Source organism: Chlorocebus sabaeus, chromosome 20 (assembly GCF_047675955.1).
Source record: "Chlorocebus sabaeus isolate Y175 chromosome 20, mChlSab1.0.hap1, whole genome shotgun sequence".
NCBI lineage: Eukaryota > Metazoa > Chordata > Mammalia > Primates > Cercopithecidae > Chlorocebus > Chlorocebus sabaeus.
Genome location: NC_132923.1, coordinates 45,285,901 through 45,310,454, shown reverse-complemented (window position 1 = coordinate 45,310,454; position 24,554 = coordinate 45,285,901). Strand labels below are relative to the sequence as shown.

Genomic DNA, 24,554 nt, shown 5'->3' with positions numbered 1-24,554 from the left:
GTCAGAGAACATGAGGCTTGCCACCATCTTGGAAGTTGCCTGCCACCATTTTGGAAGCAGCCCACTACCATCTTGGGAGCTCTGGGAGCAAGGACCCCCGCCAGTAACACTACTACTACTACTATTCTGTTCTATAGTTTGCAAATCATTATCTCAATTGAGGATAATTTAGTCATAGAAAGAATGTTTTAGATACTAGGAAATTTGGATTCTAGAGCCTACTTCTGCCAGATGACAAAGCAGTCTCTGTGCTTTGGTTTCCCACATATCTAAAATGGAACTAACACTTGTTTTAATTTTCTTACACACTTGCTAAACTCCAGATCAGATGAGTTAATGTTAATAGTGGGTGTTTTCGACTCTTTGATTTCTCCTTAGTTAAGAATAATGTTTACACAAAAATACAAACCTTCTATCTTTCATCAATTGTTGTTTATGTGACTCCTCAATCATAACTGGAAATCGACTGTGTAATTTTTACTATAATAATCTTACCACAGTAATCCAATTAGATATTTTAATAAAAATGAATAGCTTAAATTTGAGAGTAAATATTTTCTTTTATAAATATTGTTTCACATTCATGTCCTAAGTAAAGGAAGAAAGGACCAACACAATTAGTATGTGCCAATGACATGCCTATGGTTCTGTTCACTGCTGCAGCTGCAAAGTTGCCCCATTGTGGACATTTTAGCATAACCTGTTATTATTCTCATTTTCTCTACAGTCAGTTCTTTTATCTGGGTCATCACCAATACTATTCTATTTCCATTGTTCTCACTATTCTGACCCAAAAGATTTAGGGAAGGGTTGCAAGTTTGTGGCACATATGCTGCATGCAACTCACTGTCCTTCGCTCATGGCAGACTTTCCTAATATATCATACCACATCATCTTGGAATCTTTCTTACATATTATTACATTCTGTAGCCACTACCAAGGTAATTAGCATTATCACCTAAGTTGTAAAGCAGTTGCCATACCTACTTTAGTTTTGTATATAAATTTTCTTAGCCTGAGTTAAAACAGAAAATATAATATATTCTAAGAACTATTCTATATCTCATGATCAGAATTACACCAGAGGAAACATAAGCATTCTTAGAAATGCTTTCTTTTCTGCTCATTCATTCCTAAATTATATGAGATACACAAATTAGTTGTTTCTCAAATATTATTTTATACTCTACCATTATATATTTATTTTCTAGTGAAAATTAATTTACCAGATCTGATAAGGTTTCTTTTCCACTGATTGTATAAAATTTCTTCACTGTCTCAAATGTAATATAATACCAAGCCATCAATCTTCCTGCTTCTGTAAGAAAAGATGGAAAAATGAACACTCCCCTCATCAGCTGAAACAACTTCTTTTTTTGTTAAACAAACATTTCCTGAGGGGAGGAGAAGAAAGATGGCAGAACAGAAGCCTAGACCATTGGTCCCTGCTATGGGAACACCAAATTTTAACAACAATATGCACACACAAAAGCACTGTCACAAGAATCAAAAATCAGGTATCAGCTTGGTCATGGTTGGGTAGAGCAACAAGGAGGCTCTTGCGGTCTCCAAGTCCAGGCCTAGGCTCTTAGACAGCATTTCTGGACCTGCCCTGGGCCAGAGGGGCGCCTACTGCCTTGAAGCATGAGCCCCAGGCCTGGCAGCATTCACTATAAGCTGACAGAAGAGCCCTTGGGCTTTAAGTGAACATCAGTGATGACTTGGCACAACTCTCTGAGCACCAGCAAAGGTGGTGACCACAAGCAGAGACTCTTCTGCCTGTGGAAAGGGGAGGAAAGAGTGAGAAGGAATGTGTGTTTTGGTTTGAGTGCTAGCTTAGCCACAATAGAATAGAACACTACGTAAATTGCTAAGGTTTTTGACTCCACAATCCCTGGCTCCCAGACAGTATCTCTGGACACACCTAGGACCTGGGGGAACTCACCATCCCAAAGGGAAAGGCCCTGGGCAAGGCCCAGTGCTGTGCTGGCTTCAAGTCTGACCCAGCACAGTCCCAGTGGTGGTACCCACAGGAGTGCTTACATCAGCATTGCCCCAATTGCAAGTGGCTCAGCACAGAGACAGAATCAGTATTTTTGGGAGAAAGTAAGGGAAAAAAACAAGAGTCTTTGCTAGTCCAGAGAATTCTTCTCGGTCTTATCCATGACCACCGAGGTGGTAGGTCTACGAATCTGCATAAACCACAGCATAATTGGGTTTATGGAAAAGTTCCTGTGAATACCTGGAAAGTCTTCTCAAGAAGGAGAGGCAAAAACAAGCCCAGACTGTGAAGACTAGAATAAATAACTAGCTTCTGAATGCTCAGACACCAAAGAACACCTCCAGAAAACATGACCTCACCAAAATGAACTAAATAAGGCAGGAGGAATCAATCCTAGAAAAAGAGAGATATGTGACCTTTCAGACAGAGAATTCAAAATAGCTGTTTTGAAGAAACTCAAAGAAATTCAAGAAAACACAGATGAAGGATTCAGAATTCCATCAGATAAATTTAACAAAGAGATTGAAATAATCAAAAAGAATTAAACAGAAATCCTAGAGTTGAAAAATGCAATGACATGCTGAAGAACGCATCAGAGTATCTTAAGCAACACTGATCAAGCAGAAGAAAGAATAAGTGAGCTTGAAGACAGGCTATTTGGAAATACATAGTCAGAGGAGACAAAAGAAAAAATAATTTAAAAAAAAAAATGAAGCACACCTACAAGATATAGAAAATAGCCTCAAAAGGGCAAATCTAAGAGTTATTGGCCTTAAAGAAGAGGTGTAGAAAGAGATGGGGGTAGAAAGTTTATTCAAAGGCATAGTATCAGAGAACATCCCAAACACAGAGAAAGATATCAACATTCAAATAAAAGAATGTTATAGAATATCAAGCAGATTTAACCCAAAGAAGGCTACCTCATGGTATTTAATAATCAAACTCCCAAAGGTCAAGGATAAAGAAAGGATCCTAAGAGCAGGAAGAAATAAATAACATACAATGGAGCTCCAATATGTCTGGCAGCAGACTTTTCAGTGGAAACCTTACAGGCCATGAGAGAGTGGCATGACATATTTAAAGTGCTAAAGAAAAAAAAAAAAACCCTTTTACTCTAGAATAGTATGTCTGGTGAAAATATCCTTTAATGGTGAAGGTGAAATAAAGACCTTCCGAGACAAACAAAAGCTGAGGGATTTCATCAACACCAGACCTGTTCTCTAAGAAATGTTAAAGGAAGTTCTTCAATCTGAAAGAAAAGGATGTTAATGAGCAAGAAAAAAATCATTTGAAAGTACAAAACTCACTGGTTATAGTAAGCACACAGAAAAACAGAATATTATAACACTGTAATTGTGGTGTGTAAACTTGTCTTGACTTAAATAGACTAAACAATGAAACAATCAAAAATAATAGCTACAACAGCTTTCCAAGACATAGAATAATAAGATGTAAAGGGAAACAAGAAAAAGGTAAAAAGCATGGGGTAGAAGTTAAAGTATAGAGTTTTTATTAGTTTTCTTTTTACATTTTTGTTTGCTTGTTTAGGCAATCAGTGTTAGGTTATCATCAATGTGAAATAATGGTTTATAAGACAGGATTTGCAAACCCCATGGTAACCTCAAATTGAAAAACATAAAACAGACACACAAACAATAAAAAGCAAGAAATTAAAGCACGCCACCAGAGAAAATCACCTTCACTGAACGTAAGACAGGAAAGACAGAAAGAAGGAAGAGAAGACCGTAAAACAACCAGAAAACAAGTAACAAAATGTCAGGAGTAAGTTCCTACTTATCAATAACAACATTGAATGTAAATGGACTAAACTCTCCAATAAAAATACACAGACCGAGGCTGGGCAGAACGGGTCACGCCTGTAATCCCAGAAATTTGCAAGGCCAAGGCAGGAGGATTTCCTGAACTCAGCACTTTGAGACAAGTGTGAGCAACATGGCAAAACCCCATCTCTACCAAAACTACAAAAAAATTAATCAGGAATGGTGGCACATGCCTGTGATCCCAGTTACTTCGGGGGCTGAGGTAGGAGGGTTGCTTGAGCTTGGGAGGTGGAAGTTGTAGTGAGGAGCACCCAGATATATAAAGCAAATATTATTAGAGATAAAGAGAGAGGCCCCAACATGATGATAGCTGGAGACTTCAACACCCCACTTTCAGCACTGAACAGATCATCCACACAGAAAATTGACAAAGAAACATCAAATTTAATCTGCACTATAGACCAAATGGACCTAATAGATATTTACAAAACATTTCATCCAACAGCTACAGAATACACATCTTTCTCATCAGCACATGGGCCATTCAAGGAGAGACCATATGTTAGGTCACAAAACAGATCTTAAAACAGTTTTAAAAATTGAAATAATATCAAGCATCTTCTGGAATAAAACTAGAAATAAATAGCAAAAATAATTCTGGAAACTATACAAATACATGGAAATTAAACAACATGCTCCTAAATGAGCAGTAGGTCAATGAAGAAATTCAGATGAAAATTGAAAAATTTCTTGAAACAAATGATAATGGAAACACAACATACCAAAGCCAATAGGATACAGCAAAAGTAGTATGAAGAGGAAAGTTTCTTGCTACAAGTGCCTACATCAAAAAAGAAGAAAAATGTCAAATAAAAAACTTAATGATGCATCTTAAAGAACTAGAAAAGCAAGTTCTAATCAAACACAAAATTAGCAGAAGAAATAATAAATATCAGAGCAGAAATAAAATTGACATGAAGAAAACAATACAAAAGACCAATGAAACAAGAGTATTGGTTTTCAAAAAGTTTAACAACATTGACAAACCTTCAGCTACACTAAGAAGAAAAAGAAAAGATCCAAATAAATAAAATCAGAGATGAAAAAGGAGGCATTACAACTGATACCATACAAATTCAAAGGATCATTAGTGGCTACTAGGAGCCACTAAGTTGGAAAAGCCAATAAATTGGAAAATCTAGAAGAAATGAGCAAATTCCTAGACACATACAACCTACTAAGATTGAACCATGAAGAAACCCAAAAGCTGAACAGAAAAATAATAATGACACTGAAGCCATGATAAAGTCTCCCTATAAAGAGAAGCCTGGGACCCAATGGCTTCACTGCTGAATTCTACCAAACAATTAAAGAAGAACTAACACAAATCCTACTCAAACTGTTTCAAAAAATAGAGGAGGAGGGAATACTTCCAAACTTACTCTACTAGGACGTTATTACCCTGATACTACAACCAGACAAAGACATATCAAAAAAGGGAAACTAGAGGCCAATATCTTTGATGAATATTGATGCAAAAACCCTCAACAAAATACTAGCAAACCAAATTCAACAACACACTGAAAAGATTATTCAACATGATTAAGTGGGGTTTATCCCAGGGATGCAAGGATAGTTCAACATATGCAAATCAACCAATGTGATACATCATATCAAGACAATAAAGAACAAAAATCACTATTGATGCTGAAAAAGCATTTGATAAAATTCAACATCCATTCATGATAAATATCCTCAAAAAACTGGGTATAGAAGGAATAATAAAACCATCTATCATGACCCACAGCTAGTATCATACTGAATGGGGACAAATGGAAAAGCTTTCCTCTAAGATATGGAATATGACAAGGATGCCCACTTTCACCACTATTATTCACCATAGTATTGGAAGTCCTAGCTATAGCAATCAGATAGGAGAAATAAATAAAGGACATTCAACTTGGAAAGGAAGAAGTCAAATTATCCTTGTTTGCAGATGAAATAATCTTATATTTGGAAAAACATAAAGAATCCACAAGAAAACTGTCAGAAATAATAAATAAATTCAGTAATGTTGCAGGATACAACATCGACATACAAAAATCAGTGGCATTCCTATATGCCAACAGTGAAAATGCCGAAAAAGAAATAAAAAAGTAATCTCATATATAACACCCACGCCTAAAATTAAATATCTAGAAATTAATGAAAGAAGTGAAAGATCTTTGTAATTAAAACTATAAAACACTGGTTGATTGCAGTGGCTCACGCCTGTAATCCCAGCACTTTGGAAGACAAAGGCGGGCAGATCACTTGAAGTCAGGAGTTTGAGACTAGCCTGGCCAACATGGCGAAACCCCATCTCTATTAAAAATACAAAAATTAGCTGGACGTGATGGCAAGCGCCTATAATCCCAACTACTCAGGAGGCTGAGGCAGGAGAATTGCTTGAACATGAGAGGCGGAGGTTGCAATGAGCCAAGATCACACCACTGCACTCTAGCCTGGGCGACAGAGGGAGATTCCATCTCAAAAACAAACAAACAAGAAAACATAAAAACTATAAAACACTGATGAAAGAAACTGAAGAGGACACCAAAAAATGAAAAAATATTCCATGTTCATGGATTGGAAAAATCAATATTGTTAAAATTTCCATACTACACAGAGCAATCTAGAGATTCAGTGCAATCCCTGTCAAAATACCAATGACATTCTTCACAGAAAGAGAAAAAAAAAATCCTGAAATTTATATGGAACTACAAAAGATCCAGAATAGCCAAAGCTAGTCTAAGCAAAAAGAACAAAACTGGAGGAATCACAACACCTGGTTTCAAACTATACTACAGAGCTATAGTAACCAAAACAGCATGGTACTGGCATAAAAACAGACACATTGATCAACGGAACAGAATAAAGAACCCAGAAAGACATCCATACACATCCAGTGAACTCACTTTTGACAAAGGTGCCAAGTACATACATTAGGGAAGACAGTCTCTTCAATAAAAGGTGCTGGGAAAACTGGATATCCACATGCAGAAAATGAAACTAGACCCCCTATCTCTTGACATATATAAAAATCAAATCAAAATGGAGTAAATACTTAAATCTAACAACTCAAACTACAAAACTACTACAAGAAAATATTAGGGAAACTCTCCAGGCCATTGGTCTGGGCAAAAATTTCTTGAGTAATACCCCACAAGCACAGGCAACCAAAAATGGACAAATGGGAACATATCAAGTTAAAAATCTTCTACACAGCAAAGGAAACAATCAACAAAGTGAAGAGAAAACCCACAGAATGGGAGAAAATATTTGCAAACTACCCATCTGACAAAAGATTAATAACCAGAATATATAAGGAGCTCAAACAACTCTATAGGAAAAAATCTAATAATCCAGTTGAAAAATGGGCAAAAGATTTGAATCGACATTTCTCAAAAGAAGACACACAAACAGTAAACAGGCATATGAAAAGGTGCTCAACATCACTGATCATCAGAGAAATGCAAATCAAAAGTACAATGAGATATCATCTCACCCCAGTTACAATGGCTTTTATCCAAATAACAGGCAATAATAAATGCTGGTGAAGACGTGAAGAAAAGGGAACCCTTGTACACTATTGGTGGGATGTAAATTAGTACAACCACAATGGATAAAATATATTGGAGGTCCCTCAAAAAACTAAAAAAAGAGCTACTATATGATCCAGCAATCCCACTGCTGAGTATATGCCCAAAAGAAAGGAAATCATTATATCAAAGAGTTATCTACACTCTCAGTGTTTATTGCAGCACTGTTCACAACAGCCAAGATTTGGAAGCAACTTAGTGTCCATCAACAGATGAATGGATAAAGAAAATGTGGTACATCCACACAATGGAGTATTAGCCACAGAAAGAATGAGATTCTATCATTTGCAACAACATGGATGGAAGCCCAGGTCATTATGCTAAGTTAAATAAGCCAGGCACAGAAAGACCAACATTGCATGTTTTTACTTATTTGTGGAATCTGAAAATCAAAATAATTGAATTCATGGACATAGAGAGTAGAAAGATGGTTACCAGAGGCTGGGAAGGGTAGTGGGAGGGTGGAGAGGAGGTTGGTGGGGATGGTTAATGGGTACAAAGAAGGAAAAAAAAAAAAAAGCAAAAAACAGAAACAATGAATAAGACCTAGTATTTGATAGCATAATAGGGTGACTATAGTCAATAATAATTTGACTGCACATTTTAATATAACTTAAAGAGTATAATTTGATTGCCTGTAACACAAAGGATAAATGCTTGAGGGGATGGATTTTCCATGATATGATTATACGCATTGCATACCTGTACCAAAATATCTCATGAACTCTATAAATATATACTTACTATTTGCCCACAAAAATTTAAAAATAATTTAAAATATTTTCTTAACATGCACTTTGTGCCTGTAATGCCACCAGGCACAAAAGACACACCAAAAAATGTAGAAGACACAATCTCCAGAACTTACAGGTTGGTTGGAAGATAACCACATGCCAAGTACCTAGAGGACAAAAAAATCTGCTAATGTTAGTATTTACATATAAACCTGAGTATGGAGGAAATCAAATCTAAGAGGAATGGTCAGTGTAGAATGGCCTACTACAAATAATGGGTCTTCAGAAGGGTTTTTTAAGTGACTAATATGCTTTGGTAGAGAGGAAATAATGCCATTATGACCTTGGGGAAAATACTGTTTATCCAAAGAGTAAAGTTAGAAAGACTATCTTTAGAATACTAGAATGATGGCTGGAAAAACATATAGCTTGATAGTGATTATGAGTCCTGATCAAACAGAGTTGATTAGAATCCCTGCTCCTCCTCTTATAAGGTAGGCAAGTGATCATGTACAAGTTACGTGATCAGGTTCTTAATGTAATGTGGGGATAATAAAACCACCCACCTCAGAAGTTTGTTGTGGAGAAGATTAGGTGCAATTAAAAACAGGTATATAGTACTTAGCATGGTGCCTAATATTTTATAAGTGTTACCTAATTTTATTATTAAAACATGACTAATGATAGACTAGAGAGACTAGAGAGGCCCTGAAAGAGCCCTCAAATGACATTAAAGGAGGTTATATTTTGGATTTGATTTGTAAAATAACAGGTGATCACTTAAAATTCTTAAGCAATATTTTAATTAAATTGGATTCTGAAAATAAGTTATTTCAGAAAAAGAACAGCAGATTGGTTGTGGGTAGGAGTATGGGAGAAGTGGGGGTAAGTAACTGATGAAATGGAATTCACTTAAGAGGTTACTGGATTCGGCCGGGCGTGTTGGCTCACACCTGTAATCTGAGCACTTTGGGAGGCCGAGGCGGGTGGATCATGAGGTCAGGAGTTCGAGACCAGCCTGGTCAAGACGATGAAACCCTGTCTCTACTAAAAATACAAAAATTAGCTGGGTGCAGTGGCAGGCACCTGTAATCTCAGCTACTCGGGAGGCTGAGGCAGGAGAATCACTTGAACCCAGAAAGTGGAGGTTGCAGTGAGCCAAGATTGTGCCACTGCACTCTAGCCTGGGTTGACAGAGCAAGACTCTCTATCTCAAAAACAAAACAAAACAAACAAACAAACCAAAAAAAAAAAAAAACAGGTTACTGGATTCAATTACAAGTTGTCTAAAAACATTTCAAAGAATTTCAAGCCTTATGAACACACAGAAAACAGCTGGGAAGAAGAAAGTAGCATACTGCTTCTCGAGGAAAGGGCTAACATTTATGTATGTGCTAAATGTTTTGCTGAAGAAGAAAAGATTTTTGGCATTCCAACAGAGTTACAAGCATCAAGGACATGGTACAATAGATAAAACTAACAATAAGGAATAGAGAAGTAGCCAGGCTCTCAATTAGGAGCCTGGTGAATATGTTCAGCTAACATGAGAATAATGGATTAGTTCATAAAAGGGAGCTTCTGAGAGAAGTGTGTGAGATATCAAGATTATGATTACCAAGGGAACTAGTTAACCATTGCAGTATATTTAAAGATGGTCCTCTTACCCTAGATATTTATAAGTTAATATAAGGTCTCTTCCTGCTAGAGAAAATGAAAGGTTTTAAGAAAAGACTTAATACTTGTTGGCTTATTAGTAGAGATGAAGTTTTCCTAGGTAAGACAGAAAAACATAATCTAGAAAGGAAAGCATAAGGAAAATGAGTCAAAGCAGAGGGAATGAAAAGAAATTTTTAAAGATTTGCAAGTAAAGGGAGGAAATAAAGAAACAACTTGCTATCAATATAGCTACTGAATGATTAATATTCTCATAGGAAATTCAGGATAATTCAAAGTAAAGGTCATAAAATAGAGTGGTGGGGAGCATGGAGGTCATGAGAATGTACACTTCAGACCTCCTACTGCAAGAAGTGTCAGTGACTGATGGCCCCAGTTGCTCTGCTCTGAATCATCATCATGTTTACACCGAGATCATACTTTCATGAGATGCCCCCAACCAATGACTGAGTACAGCAGGGATGCTAAGGTAGATCTATGAGAGTTCCTATAAACTTTGCCAAATGTTCTTTGGATTGCATTGCAGGCTAAGACCCCTCTCTCTCTCCCTCTCTCCCTTTCTCCTTCCCTCCTTGCAATTAAGATCCTCCAAGGGCTTTCTCTCTCCCATCCTCCTTGGAGGCTAAAATCCCTCCTGCCCTCCCCTCCTCCCTCCCTTCTTGCAAGCTAAGATCCCTGCCTCCCTCCCTCCTTGCAGGCTAAGATCTATCTCCCTCTCCCTCCCTCCCTTCCTTCTCCCTTCCTTCCAGAGTTACTGGATTCAATTATAAGTTGTCTAAAAACATCCCTTCCTCCATCCCATCCTTCCTTCCTCCCATACTTTCTCCCTCTGTGCCCCACCATGTTCCCTCCCTCCCCTCACATTCTTTCCTAACCTCCTTCCCTTTCTCTCCTTACCTCCATCCCTTCCTTTCCTTCTTCCCTCCATCCCTTCCTTTCTTCCTTCCCTCTATCCCTATCCTTCAAAGAGGTAAGATCTGCATCCCAGTTTAATGACTCTTGCAGACTCTTGCAGTTACCTCCTATCTTCAGAAGGTTAATCTTTCTTAAATTAGAAATTCAACAACAGAAGCCGGCAAGGTTGCAGATTAAAAGGAATGCTTCTACACTGTTGGTGGGAGTGTAAATAACTTCAACCACTGTGGAAGACAGTGTGGTGATTTCTGTAAGACCTAGAACCAGAAATACCATTTGATCCAGCAATCCCATTACTGGGTATATACCCAAAGGAATACAAATCATTCTTTTGTAAAGAGACATGCACACGTATTTTCACTGCAGCACTATTCACAGTATCAAAGACATGGAATCAACCTAAATCCCTATCAATGAAAGAGTGCATAAAGAAAACGTGGTACATATACACAATGGAATACTATGCATCCATGAAAAGGAATGAGATATGTCCTTTGCAAGGAAATGGATGGAGCTGGAAGCCGTTATCCTCAGCCAACTAACACAGGAACAGAAAACAAGCACCGCATGTTCTCACTTATAAATGGGAGCTGAACAATGAGAACACCTGGACACATTGTGGGGAACAACACACACTGGGGCCTGTTGGGGAGGGCGAGGGGAAGGAGAGCATCAGGAAGAATAGGTGATGGATGCTGGTTGATACATAGGCAATGGTATGATCTGTGCAGCAAAACACCATGCCACATGTTTACCTGTAACAAACCTGCACATCTGCACATGTACAAGAACAGCTGAAGAGAAAAAAAATTGGCCTTTTGAACCCTTCTCTCAGTACACATTACCTGACAAAACAGGTAAAAACCTCAATTCAAACATATAGATGAAAATACCTAGATACTTGAGTATTATGATTACAACCTAAAAAGCAAAAACTATATGAAGCAGAATTATAGGAACATACAAACTAAAAACTGATATATAAATAATAAACTCAAAGAGACAAAATAAAGTATAAGTAATATGAAGGAATAAGAAGTCATAAAAATTAATTAATTAGAAACACTATGTAAGAAAATTAAATCTAAATTAATAACAGGCTAAGAAATTACAAATCCAGCACGGTGCAGCATCTGCCACAATTTGATGGGGAAGCTCAGAGTCCCATCTCCAGTGCTGCATCCCCTTTTTTCCAGCAGACCTCAGGTGACTTGGCCACAGCCTCTGTCACCCTATGACCTGCAGATACTGGGAGATCCATAGGGAGAACTCTGGAACACCAGAAAAGCCAAGAAATTACATGCACAAATAAGAAATCATGTGAGCACACAGCAAGAAGGTGACTGTGTGTAAAGGAAGAGAACACCCAAGAGAATGTGATCATGTTGGCACACTTAACTCAGGCTTCCATCCTCCAGGAACTGAGAAAAGAGGAGGAGAAACAAGACAGCCAACTAGACACAGCCAGGAAGAGCATCTCCCACCAAGAGACCAGACCATCAGGAAGACCAGCACACTCGAAGCAGATCTTCAGAAGGAAGTCATTGAGGGTGGCTGGAGGGAGGACACAGACCCTGGGTAGAATCTGGGAACACTGCACTGGGCTGCCAAGTACCAGGACTCATTCCCAGCTCCTGGTGGCTCCTGGGGAAGGGGTGAGTTAAACAGGTGAGGAGTGGCCCACTCTTCTCATGGACCTCTGTAATCTTAGATGCAGAAGACCTCATGACCTCCGCAGACATTTAAGTCGGCAGAGAGAACTGCCTGGAGAAGTGGCAGGGAGAGGACTCCACCCTGTGTGGAGCCCAAAGGGTTTGGCACAGGAATGGCTATAGTGGAGTACAGTCAGCAATGCCAAGCCCCCAAGGCCTGCCATGCTCCTCTAAGTGGCTTTGGCCTCTGTTGACTGTTGGAGCTAGATAGAGCAGGGCAGTCTTGTCCATGTGATGGGGCCAGTCTTATCTGAGTGCCCCCTGTCTGCCAGCCCCTTCTGCGCTCACTTGCAATGTGGCCTCAGATGCCCAACTGGGGTACTTCCTGGTGGCCACCACCATAGCTTCTTAACCAGCACGTGCCACTTAACCATCAGATGGACCCTGCCGATGCACACCCACCAACAGCCTCCTCACACTGCTTTGCCAGCACACACCTGTCTGCAGCCACCCCCAACTACTCTGCTGGAATGCACTCAACCATGGCCTCCCTAAAGCATTTTACTAGCATGCACATGGTGCAAGGACCTTGGCACCACAGCCCCACCCCCACCAGTGCACCACTGGTACATGCAGACCCCACTATGGTGCTGTCTTGCCACTGCTGATACACTGCAAACATGGACCCTGCTGTGCCACCACCACTGGTACACATGCCCAGACCTCACTGTGCTACTACCCAGCCACTATTGGCATTACACATGAGTGTGGACCCTTCTGCCACTGCCGCATTGAAGTGTGGTTGCCAGTGAACCCGGAACACCTCTAACCCTCCAGTACAGGAGGAACTTAACCTCAAGGGGCCAGCAAACAAAGCCACGAGCATGCAGCCCAGGAGCACTAAGCTGAGCCCAAGCCCTCTCAAATCATCCAGAAATGAAGCCAGTCAACTAAACCCGACTTATGCCACAGTAAATCTCAATGGCATCAAGGAATATAAAGGAAAAAGCCCTATCTGAAGGACAGCAACTTCAAATATTAAAGGAACATCAGCCCAGACAGACGAAAAACAATTTGTCTGGGCTGATGTTCTTGCCAGAAAGCAAGAACTCTGGCAACTCAAAATGCCAGAGTGTTTTCTTACTTTCAGACAACCACATAGCTCCCTAGCAATGGTTCTTAACCAGGCTGAAATGGCTGAAATGACATACCTAGAATTCAGAATCTGGATGGCAATGAAGATCATCAAGGTTCAGCAGAAAGTTGAAGCCCAACCCAAGAAATCTAAGGAACCCAGTAAAATGATCAACAGGCGAAAGACAAAATAGCCATTTTAAGAAAGAACCAAACTGATCTGATACAGCTGAAAAACTCACTGCAAGAATTTCATAATAGAATTGGAAGTATTAACAGCAGAATAAACCAAGCTGAGGAAAGAATCTCAGAGCTCAAAAACCAGGTCTTCAAACCTACTCAGTCGGAGAAAAATACAGAAAAAATCATAAAAAGAATGAACAAAATCCCCAAGAAATACAGGATTATGTAAAGACCAAAATTTAAAACTCATTGGTAGCCCTGAAAGAGAGGGAGAGAGCGAGCAAGAAACTTGGAAAATATAATGGAGAACACGGTTCAAAACATTTCACTGACCTTGCTAGAGGGGTCAACATTCAAATTCAGAAAATTCAGAGAGCCCCAGTGAGATACTACATAGAACAGCCATCCTCTTAGACATATAGTCATCACATTCTCCAAGGTCAATGGGAAAGAAAAAATATTAAGGGCAGCTAGACAGAAAGGGCAGGTTACCTACAAAGGGAAACATACAAAGCTAACAGCAGATCTTTCAGCAAAAATCCTAATTGCCAGAAGAGTTTGGGGGCCTACATTAAGCATTTTCTTTGACAGGGTCTTACTCTGTCACCCAGGATGGATGGCAGTGGTGCAATCTTGGCTCACTGCAACCTCCTTCTCCCAGATTCAAGTGATCCTGCCACCTCAGCATCCTAAGTAGCTGGGACTACAGGCACATGTCATCATGCTCAGCTAATTTTTAGAAAAATTTTTTGGGGAGACAAGGTATCACAATATTGCTCAGACTGGTCTCAAACTCCTGGGCTCAAGTAATCCTCCTGCCTCAGCCTCCCAAAGTGCCAGGATTACAGGCATGAGTCACTATGCCCAGCTTTGACATTCTTAAAGAAAAGAAACTCCAACCAAAAATTTCATATCCAGCCAAACTAAGCTTCATCAATGAAGGAGAAACAAAATGCTTTTCAGATAAGCAAAGGGAGTTGTTTGCACCAGACCTGCCTTATGAGAGGTCCTTAACACAGTACTAAACATAGAAATGAAAGACCATTACTGGCCACCACAAAGACACACTTTAGTATCTAGACCATTGACACTATAAAGCAACTACATAACATAACATAACAAGTCTACATAACAACATAATGACAAATCTACACATATCAATATTAACCTTGAATGTAAACAGGCTATAATACCCCACTTAAAAGGCACAGAGTGACAAGTTGGATAAAGAAGCAAAACCCAACTGTACGCTGTCTTCAAGAGACCCATCTCATATGCAATGATTCCCATAGGCTTAAAATAAAGAGATGGAGAAAAATCTACCAAGCAAATGGAAAACAAAAAAAGCAGGGGTTGCTATTCTAATTTCAGACAAGACAGACTTTACACCATAACTATCAAACAGGACAAAGAAGGACACTGATAATGATGAAAAGTTCAATACAACAAGAAGATTTAACTATCCTAAATATATATGCATCTAATACTAGAGCACACAGATTCATAAAACAAATTTTTATAGACCTACAAAGAGACTTAGATACCTACACAACGTTGGGAGGCTTCAACACCCCACTGACAGTACTAGACAGATCATCAAGGCAGAAAACAAATAAAAATATTCAGAACCTAAACTTGACACTTGACCAAATGGACCTAACAGACATCTACAGAACACTTTATCCAACAACAACAAAATATACATTCTTGTCATCTGCACATGAAACATACTTTAAAATCAACCACACACTCAGTTATAAAGCAATTCTCAACAAATTCAAAAAAACCAAAATCGTACCAGGCACACTCTTAGACCACAATGCAGTAAAAACAGAAATCAATACTAAGATCTTTCAAAGTCATACAATTACATGGAAATTAAACAACATGCTTCTGAAAGACTTTTCCGTAAATAATGAACTTAAGGCAGAAATCAAGATATTCTTTGTAACTGATGAAAACAAAGGTAGAACATAGCAGAATCTCTGATATACAGGTAAAACAACGTTAAGAGAAAAGTTTATGGCACTAAATACATCAAAAAAGCTAGAAGTATCACATTAGAAACCTAACTAATATCACACCTAAAGGAACTAGAAAAGCAAGAGCAAATCAACCCCAAAGCTGGCAGAGGAATAGAAATAACCAAAATCAGAGCTGAACTGAACAAAATTGAGACACATAAAACCACACAAATGATCAACAAAACCAGATATTGGTTCTTTGAAAGAATAAATAAGATTGATAGACTGCTAGCTAGAATAACAAACAAAAAAACAGAAATTAGACAAATAAACACAATCAGAAATAACAAAGAAGACCACCAATCTCACAGAAATACAAAAACAAAAAACAAAAAAACAAACTATCATGAACACCTTTATACACACAAACTAGAAAACCTAGAAGAAATGGGCAGATAGATTCCTGGAAACACAACCTCCCAAGACTGATCCAGGAAGAAACTGAAACCCTGAACAGAACAATAACAAGTTTCACAACTGAATCAGAAATAAAAAGACTATCAACAAGAAAAAGCCCTGGACCAGACAGATTCACAGCCAAATTCTACCACATATATAAAGAAGAGCTGGCACCAATCCTACTGAAACTATTCCAAAAATTTGAGGAGGGGGGACTTCTCCCTAACTCATTCTATGAGGCCAGTATCATTCTGATACCAAAACTTGGCAGAGGCATAATGAAAAAAAAAAAAGAAAAAAAAAAAAAAACTTCAGGTGAATATTCCTGATGAACATAGATGCAAAAATCCTCAACAAAATACTAGCAAACCAAATCCAGAAGCACATCAAAAAGTTAATCAACAATGACGAAGTAGGCTTTATTATGGGGATGAAAGGTTGGTTCAATATACACAAATCAATAAATGTGATTCATCACCTGAACACAACTAAAGACAAATACCACATGATTATCTCAATAGATATAGAAAAGGCTTTTGATAAAATTCAATATTCATTCATGTTCAAAACCCTAAACAAACTGGGTATTGAAAGAATATACCACAAAATAGTAAGAGCCATCTATGACCAACCCACAGCCAACATCATACTGAACAGGCAAAAGCTAGAAGCACTCCCCTTGAGAACCAGAACAAGACAAGGATGCTCACTCTGACCACTTCTATTCAACACAGTATTGGAAATCCTAGCCATAGCAACCAGTCAAGAGAAAGAAATAAAGGGCACCCAAATAGGAAAAGAGGAAGCCAAACTATCTCTCTTTGCAGATGATATGATTTTATACCTAGAAAACACCAGAGTCTCTGCCAAAAGCCTCCTTGATCTGATAGACAACTTCATCAAAGTTTCAGTTTACAAAATCAGTGCACAAAAGTCAGTAACATTTCTATACATAACATGCAAGCTGAGAGCCAAATCAAGAACACGATCTCACAATAGCCACAAAAAGAATCAAATGCTTAGGAATATGGCTAACCAGAAAGGTGAAAGATCCTACAATAAGAATTGCAAAACACTGCTCAAAGAAATCAGAAACAATACAAACAAATGTAAAAAACATTCCATGCTGATGGATAGGAAGAATCAATATTGTTAAAATGGCCACAATGCCCAAAGCAATTTACAGATTCAATGCTATTTCTATCAATTAACTACCAATGACATTTTTCACAGAATTTGCAAAAATTATTCTAAAATCGATGTGGAACCAAAAAAGAGCCTGAATAGTCAAAGCAATTCTAAGTAAAAAAGACAAAGCCAGAGGCATCACACTACCTCACTTCAAACTATACTATAAGGATAGAGTAACCAAAACAGCATGGTACTATACAGAAACAGATACACAAAACATTGGAGCATGTTAGAGAACCCAGAAATAAAGCCACACCTACAACCATCTGATCATTGACAAAGTCAACAAAAACTAGCAAAAGGGAAACGATTCCTATTCAATAAATAGTACTGGGACAATGGGTTAGTTATATGCAGAAGATTAAAACTGGACCCCTTCCTTTCACTACATATAAAAATCAACTCAGGATGGACTAAAGACTTAAATGTAAAACCTAAAATGATTTTTTAAAAAGCATAGAAGAAACCCTAGGAAATATCATTTTTGGACACAAGTCCTGGCAAAGATTTCATGACAAAGATTTCAAAAGCAAATGTAACAAAACCAAAAATTGTTGAGTGGGATTTAACTAAAGAGTTTTGCACAGCAAAAGAAACTATCAACAGAGCAAACAGACAATGCACAGGATGGGAAAAACTATTTGCAAACTACGCATCTAACAAAGGTCGAATACCCAGAATCTACAAGGAACTTAAACAAATTAACAAGCAAATTATAAACAATCCTATTTCTAAAATGGGCAAAGGACAAACATTACTCAAAAGAAGATATATACGTGACCAACAAGCATATGAAAAAATGGTTAACATCACTCATCACTAGTGAAATGCAAAACAAAACAGCAATGATATATCATCTCACACAAGTTAGAATGGCCATTACTATAAAAAGTAAAAAAATAACAGATGTTGGTGAGGCTGTGGAGAAAAGGCAATGCTTACACAGTGCTGGTGTGAATGTAAATTACTACAACCACTGTGGAAAGCAGTTTGAAGACTTCTCAAAGAACTCTGAACTATCATTCAACCCAGCAATCCCATTACTGGGTATATACCCAGAGGAATATACATTATTCTAACATAAAGATGTGTACACTTATGGTAATCACAGCACTATTCACAGTAGCCAAAACATCGACTCAACCTAGATGCTCATCAATGGTGGACTGCATAAAGCAAATGTGGTACACATAAACCATGGATTACTATGCAGCCATAGAAAAGAATGAAATCATTAGTTGATGCACTTTCTTCCTAGCATCGATGGTCCTTATATTTTGGCATGTTTTTGCAGTGGTTGGTGCTGGTTGTTACTTTCCATGTTTAGTGCTTCCTTCAGGAGCTCTTGAAGGGCAGGCCTGGTGGTAACAAATCTCTTAGCATTTGCTTGTCTGTAAAGGATTTTATTTCTCCTTCACTTATGAAACTTAGTTTGGCTGGATATGAAATTCTGGGTTGAAAATTCTTTTCTTTAAGAATGTTAAATATTGGACTCCACTCTCTTCTGGCTTGTAGAGTTTCTGCCGAGAGATCCGCTGTGAGTCTGATGGGTTTCCCTTTGTGGGTAACCCGACCTTTCTCTCTGGCTGCCCTTAACATTTTTTCCTTCATTTCAACTTTGGTGAATCTGACAATTATATGTCTTGGAGTTGCTCTTCTCGAGGAGTATCTTTGTGGTGTGCTCTGTATTTCCTGAATTTGAATGTTGGCCTGCCTTGCTAGGTTGGGGAAGGTTAGGTAGGTTCTCCTGGATAATATCGTGCAGAGTGTAACCAGTTAACATCACAATGTCAGGATCAAATTCATACATAACAATATTAACCTTAAATGTAATGGGTTAAATGCTTCAATTAAAAGACACAGACTGCCAAATTGGATAAAGAGTCAGGACCCATCACTGTGCTGTATTCAGGAGACCCATCTCACAGGCAGAGACACACATAGGCTCAAAATAAAGGGATGGAGGAAGATTTACCAAAGAAATGGAAAACAAAAAAAGGCAGCGGTTGCAACCCTAGTCCCTGATAAAACAGACTTTAAACCAACAGAGATCAAAAGAGACAAAGAAGGCCATTACACAATGGTAAAGGGATCAATTCAACAAGAAGAGCTAACTATCCTAAATATATATGCACTCAATACAGGAGCACCCAGATTCATAAAGCAAATCCTTATAGACTTACAAAGAGACTTAGACTCCTACACAATAATAATGGGATACTTTAACACTCCACTGTCAACATCAGACAGATCAACAAGACAGAAAGTTGACAAGGATATCCAGGAATTGAACTCAGCTCTGCAGCAAGCAGACCTAATAGACATCTACAGAACTCTCCACCCCAAATCAACAGAATATACATTCTTCTCAGCACCACACTGCACTTATTCCAAAATTGACCACATAATTGGAAGTAAAGCTCTCCTCAGCAAATGTAAAAGAACAGAAATTATAACAAACTGTCTCTCAGACCACAGTGCAATCAAACTAGAACTCAGGATTAAGAAACTCAATCAAAACCACTCAACTACATGGAAACTGAAAAACCTGCTCCTGAATGACTACTGGGTACATGACGAAATGAAGGCAGAAATAAAGATGTTATTTGAAACCAATGAGAACAAAGACACAACATACTAGAATCTCTGGGACACATTTAAAGCAGTGTGTATAGGGAAATTTATAGTACTAAATGCCCACAAGAGAAAGCAGGAAAGATCTAAAATCGACATCCTAACATCACAACTAAAAGAACTAGAGAAGCAAGAACAAACACATTTAAAAGCTAGTAGAAGGCAAGAAATAACTAAGATCACAGCAGAACTGAAGGAGATAAAGACACAAAAAATCCTCCAAAAAATCAATGAATCCAGGAGCTGGTTTTTTGAAAAGATCAACAAAATTAATAGACTGCTAGCAAGACTACTAAGAAGAAAAGAGAGAAGAATCAAATAGATGCAATAAAAAATGATAAAGTGGATATCACCACCAACCTCACAGAAATAAAAACTACCATCACAGAATACCATAAACACCTCTATGCCAATAAACAAGGAAACCTAGAAGAAGTGGATAGATTCCGGGACATATACATTCTCCCAAGACTAAACCAGGAAGAAGTGGAATCCCTGAACAAACCAATAACAAGCTCTGAAATTGAGGCAATAATTAATAGCCTACCAACCAAAAAAAGTCCAGGACCAGATGGATTCACAGCTGAATTCTACCAGAGGTACCAGGAGGAGCTGGTACCATTCCTTCTGAAACTATTCCAATCAATAGAAAAAGAGGGAATCCTCCCTAACTCATTTTATGAGGCCAATATCATCCTGATACCAAAGCCTGGCAGAGACATAACAAAAAAAAAAGAATATTTTAGACCAATATCTCTGATTAAAATCGATGCAAAAATCCTCAATAAAATACTGGCAAACTGAATCCAGCAGCACATCAAAAAGCTTATCCACCATGATCAAGTGGGCTTCATCCCTGGGATGCAAGGCTGGTTAAACATACACAAGTCAATAAACGTAATACAGCATATAAACAGAACCAAAAACAAAAATGACAAGATTATCTCAATAGATGCAGAAAAGGCCTTTGACAAAATTCAATAGCCCTTCACGCTAAAAACTCTCAATAAAATCGGTATTGATGGAACGTATCTCAAAATAAAAACAGCTACTTATGACAAACCCACAGCCAATATCATACTGAATGGGCAAAAAATGGAAGCATTCCCTTTGAAAACTGGCACAAGATAGGGATGCCCTCTCTCACCACCACTCCTATTCAACATAGTGTTGGAAGTTCTAGCCAGGGCAATCAGGCAGGAGAAAGAAATAAAGGATATTCAATTAAGACAAGAGGAAGTCAAATTGTCCCTGTTTGCAGATGACATGATTGTATATTTAGAAAACCCCATTGTCTCAGCCCAATATCTCCTTAAGCTGATAAGCAATTTCAGCAAAGTCTCAGGATACAAAATCAATGTGCAAAAATCACAAGCATTCTTATACACCAATAACAGACACAGAGCCAAATCATGAGTGAACTCCCATTCTAAATTGCTTCAAAAAGAATAAAATACCTGGGAATCCAACTTACAAGGGATGTGAAGGACCTCTTCAAGGAGAACTACAAACCACTGCTCAGTGAAATAAAAGAGGACACAAACAAATGGAAGAACATTCCATGCTCATGGATAAGAAGAATCAATATCATGAAAATGGCCATACTGCCCAAGGTAATTTATAGATTCAATGCCATCCCCATTAAGCTACCAATGACTTTCTTCACAGATTTGGAAAAAAACACTTTAAAGTTCATATGGAACCAAAAAAGACCCCGCATTGCCAAGGCTATCCAGTGCAAAAAGAACAAAGCTGGAGGCATCACGCTACCTGACTTCAAACTATACCACAAGGCTACAGTAACCAAAACAGCATGGTACTGGTACCAAAATAGAGATATAGACCAATGGAACAAAACAGAACCCTCAGAAATAATACCACACATCTACAACCATCTGATCTTTGACAAACCTGACAAAAACAAGAAATGGGGAATGGATTCCCTATTTAATAAATGGTACTGGGAAAACTGGCTAGCCATATGTAGAAAGCTAAAACTGGATCCCTTCCTTACACCTTATACTAAAATTAATTCAAGATGGATTAGAGACTTAAATGTTAGACTTAAAACCATAAAAACTCTAGAAGAAAACTTCGGCAATACCATTCAGGACATAGGCGTGGGCAAGGACTTCATGACTAAAACACCAAAAGCAATGGCAAAAAAAACCAAAATTGGCAAATGGGATCTAATTAAACTAAAGAGCTTTTGCACAGCAAAAGAAACTACCATCAGAGTGAACAGGCAAACTACAGAACAGGAGAAAACTTTTGCAATCTGCCATCTGACAAAGCGCTCATATCCAGAACGTACAAAGAACTCAAATTTACAAGAAAAAAAAAAAAAAACATCAAAAAATGGGCAAAGGAAATGAACAGACACTTCTCAAAAGAAGACATTCGTGCAGCCAACAGACACATGAAAAAATGCTCATCATCACTCGCCATCAGAGAAATGCAAATCAAAACCACAGTGAGATAGCATCTCACATCAGTTAGAATGGCGATCATTAAAACGTCAGGAAACAACAGGTGCTTGAGAGGATGTGAAGAAATAGGAACACTTTTACACTGTTGGTGGGACTCTAAACTAGTTCAACCATTGTGGAAGACAGTGTGGTGATTCCTCAAGGATCTAGAACTAGAAATAATACCATTTGACCCAGCCACCCCATTACTGGGTATATACCCAAAGGATTATAAATCATGCGGCTATAAAGACACATGCACATGTATGTTTACTGCAGCACTATTCACAACAGCACTATTCACAATAGCGAAGCCTTGGAACCAACCCAGATGTCCATCAATGATAGACTGGATTAAGAAAATGTGGCACATATACACCATGGAATACTATGCAGCTATAAAAAGGGATGAGTTCGGGTTCTTTGCAGGGACGTGGATGCAGCTGGAAACCATCATTCTCAGCAAACTATCACAAGAACAGAAAACCAAACACCGTATGTTCTCACTCATAGGTGGGAATTGAACAATGAGAACACATGGACACAGGAAGGGGAACATCACACCCTGGGGCCTGTCGTGGAGTGGGGGGAAGGGGCAGCGATAGCATTAGGAGATATACCTAATGTAAATGAGAAGTTAATGGGTGCAGCACACCAACATGGCACATGTATACATATGTAACAAACCTGCACGTTGTGCACATGTACCCTAGAACTTAAAAGTATAATAAAAAATTTTTTTAAAAATGAAATCATATCCTTTGCAGCAACATGGATGGAGCTGGTGACTATCATCCTAAGCAAATTTATGCAGGAATAGAAAACGAAATACTACATGTTTTCACTTAAAAGTGGGAGCTAACATTGAGTATACATGGACACAAAGATGGCTACAATAAACATCAGGGCTTACTTGAGGGTGGAGGGTGAGAGGAGGGTAAGGATTGAAAAACCTAATGTTGAGTACTATGCTCATTACCCAGGTGATGAAACAATCTGTACTCCCCATGACATACAATTTACCCACATAACAAAGCTGCACATGTATCCCCTGAACCAAAGACAAAAGTTGCAAAAAAAAAAAAAAAAAAAGGAAATTACAAACCTACCCACCTGGTAAGGTCAACTACAATAGCTAGCTGAAATGCAAGTATCTTACAAAGTATCAAAGAACTAGGTATTTATCTGAGAGAGGATTTAAACCCAAAGAGATAAAATTTAAATTCCTAAGTTTTACTCCTAAAAATTGAAGTTTGCAAGTCTGAAGCAGAATTAAGTAACTGTATTTTTAACACAACAGCATCTTCAGTTGATTTTGACAGCAAGTAGTCCATCCCCAATACACCTTAAGAAATTTTACCCTAGTAGATGATAAGGAATATTTTCAGCTCAAATTGGATTGTCTTTTTGATGTTTGGTGACATCAGACACCAAAAGGATATGGAATGAGTATGGAAAATGCCTGGATATTGAATGACGGAGGAATGAAAGAAACCAAAGGCATCAATATTTTACGATGATCTTAGGTGTGGCAAAAAAGCTAATGAGAATAGGCAAACATTGATTTTCCTAGCTTTGGAAAAGAGACAGCAACAACTTCTGTTACAGTAAAATGTTTTTACATTCATTATTGCATTTGATCAACACTACACCCAATACAGTAAGTAGGATATGTAATACATTCCTGTTTTCAGATGAATAAACTAAGACAGCTAATATAAGCCAATAGTAAACTAAGACAGCTAATATAAGGCAACAGACAATAAGTAGTAGAACTGGGACTGAAATACAGATATTTGGAACCCAAATTCTATGTTCACTCTGCTTCACAGTATTCCAGGTTAAATTAACTCATATGCCTCTGGATGTCAAGCTTCATGTAATATATGTAAGTAAACATGTATCATAGAAAACTGAAGATCAAATTTTATAGCAAAGGTGAGAGGTCATAATCAAAACTAAAACTTTGAATTCATTTACATAATGACTACAGATGTAGCAGTGAAGGTGAATTATGTTTTCAAAAAACTAGCATAATCCAGGAATAAAGATTCAAGGCCTGAAACTTTAAGAAGTACATAGTAAGCATAAAAGGTCAGCAAAGTACGACTGATTAAAGAAG

The 24,554-nt window shown here is 38.1% G+C and overlaps 1 protein-coding gene across 10 annotated transcripts in view; it reads right to left on the bottom strand.

The window, feature by feature from the left end:
* Positions 1-24,554, bottom strand: part of HFM1 (helicase for meiosis 1) — a 126,463-nt gene that overhangs the window by 44,592 nt on the left and 57,317 nt on the right. For all 10 annotated transcript variants that reach the window (XR_012090027.1, XR_012090026.1, XM_073008588.1 and 7 more), the window contains one exon: positions 1,227-1,318. Coding sequence is in view for 8 of the 10 variants with exons in the window: in XM_073008588.1 (XP_072864689.1) it covers positions 1,227-1,318 (92 nt within the window). In the remaining 2 variants the exon portion in view is untranslated. The remainder of the gene's footprint in view (positions 1-1,226; positions 1,319-24,554) is intronic.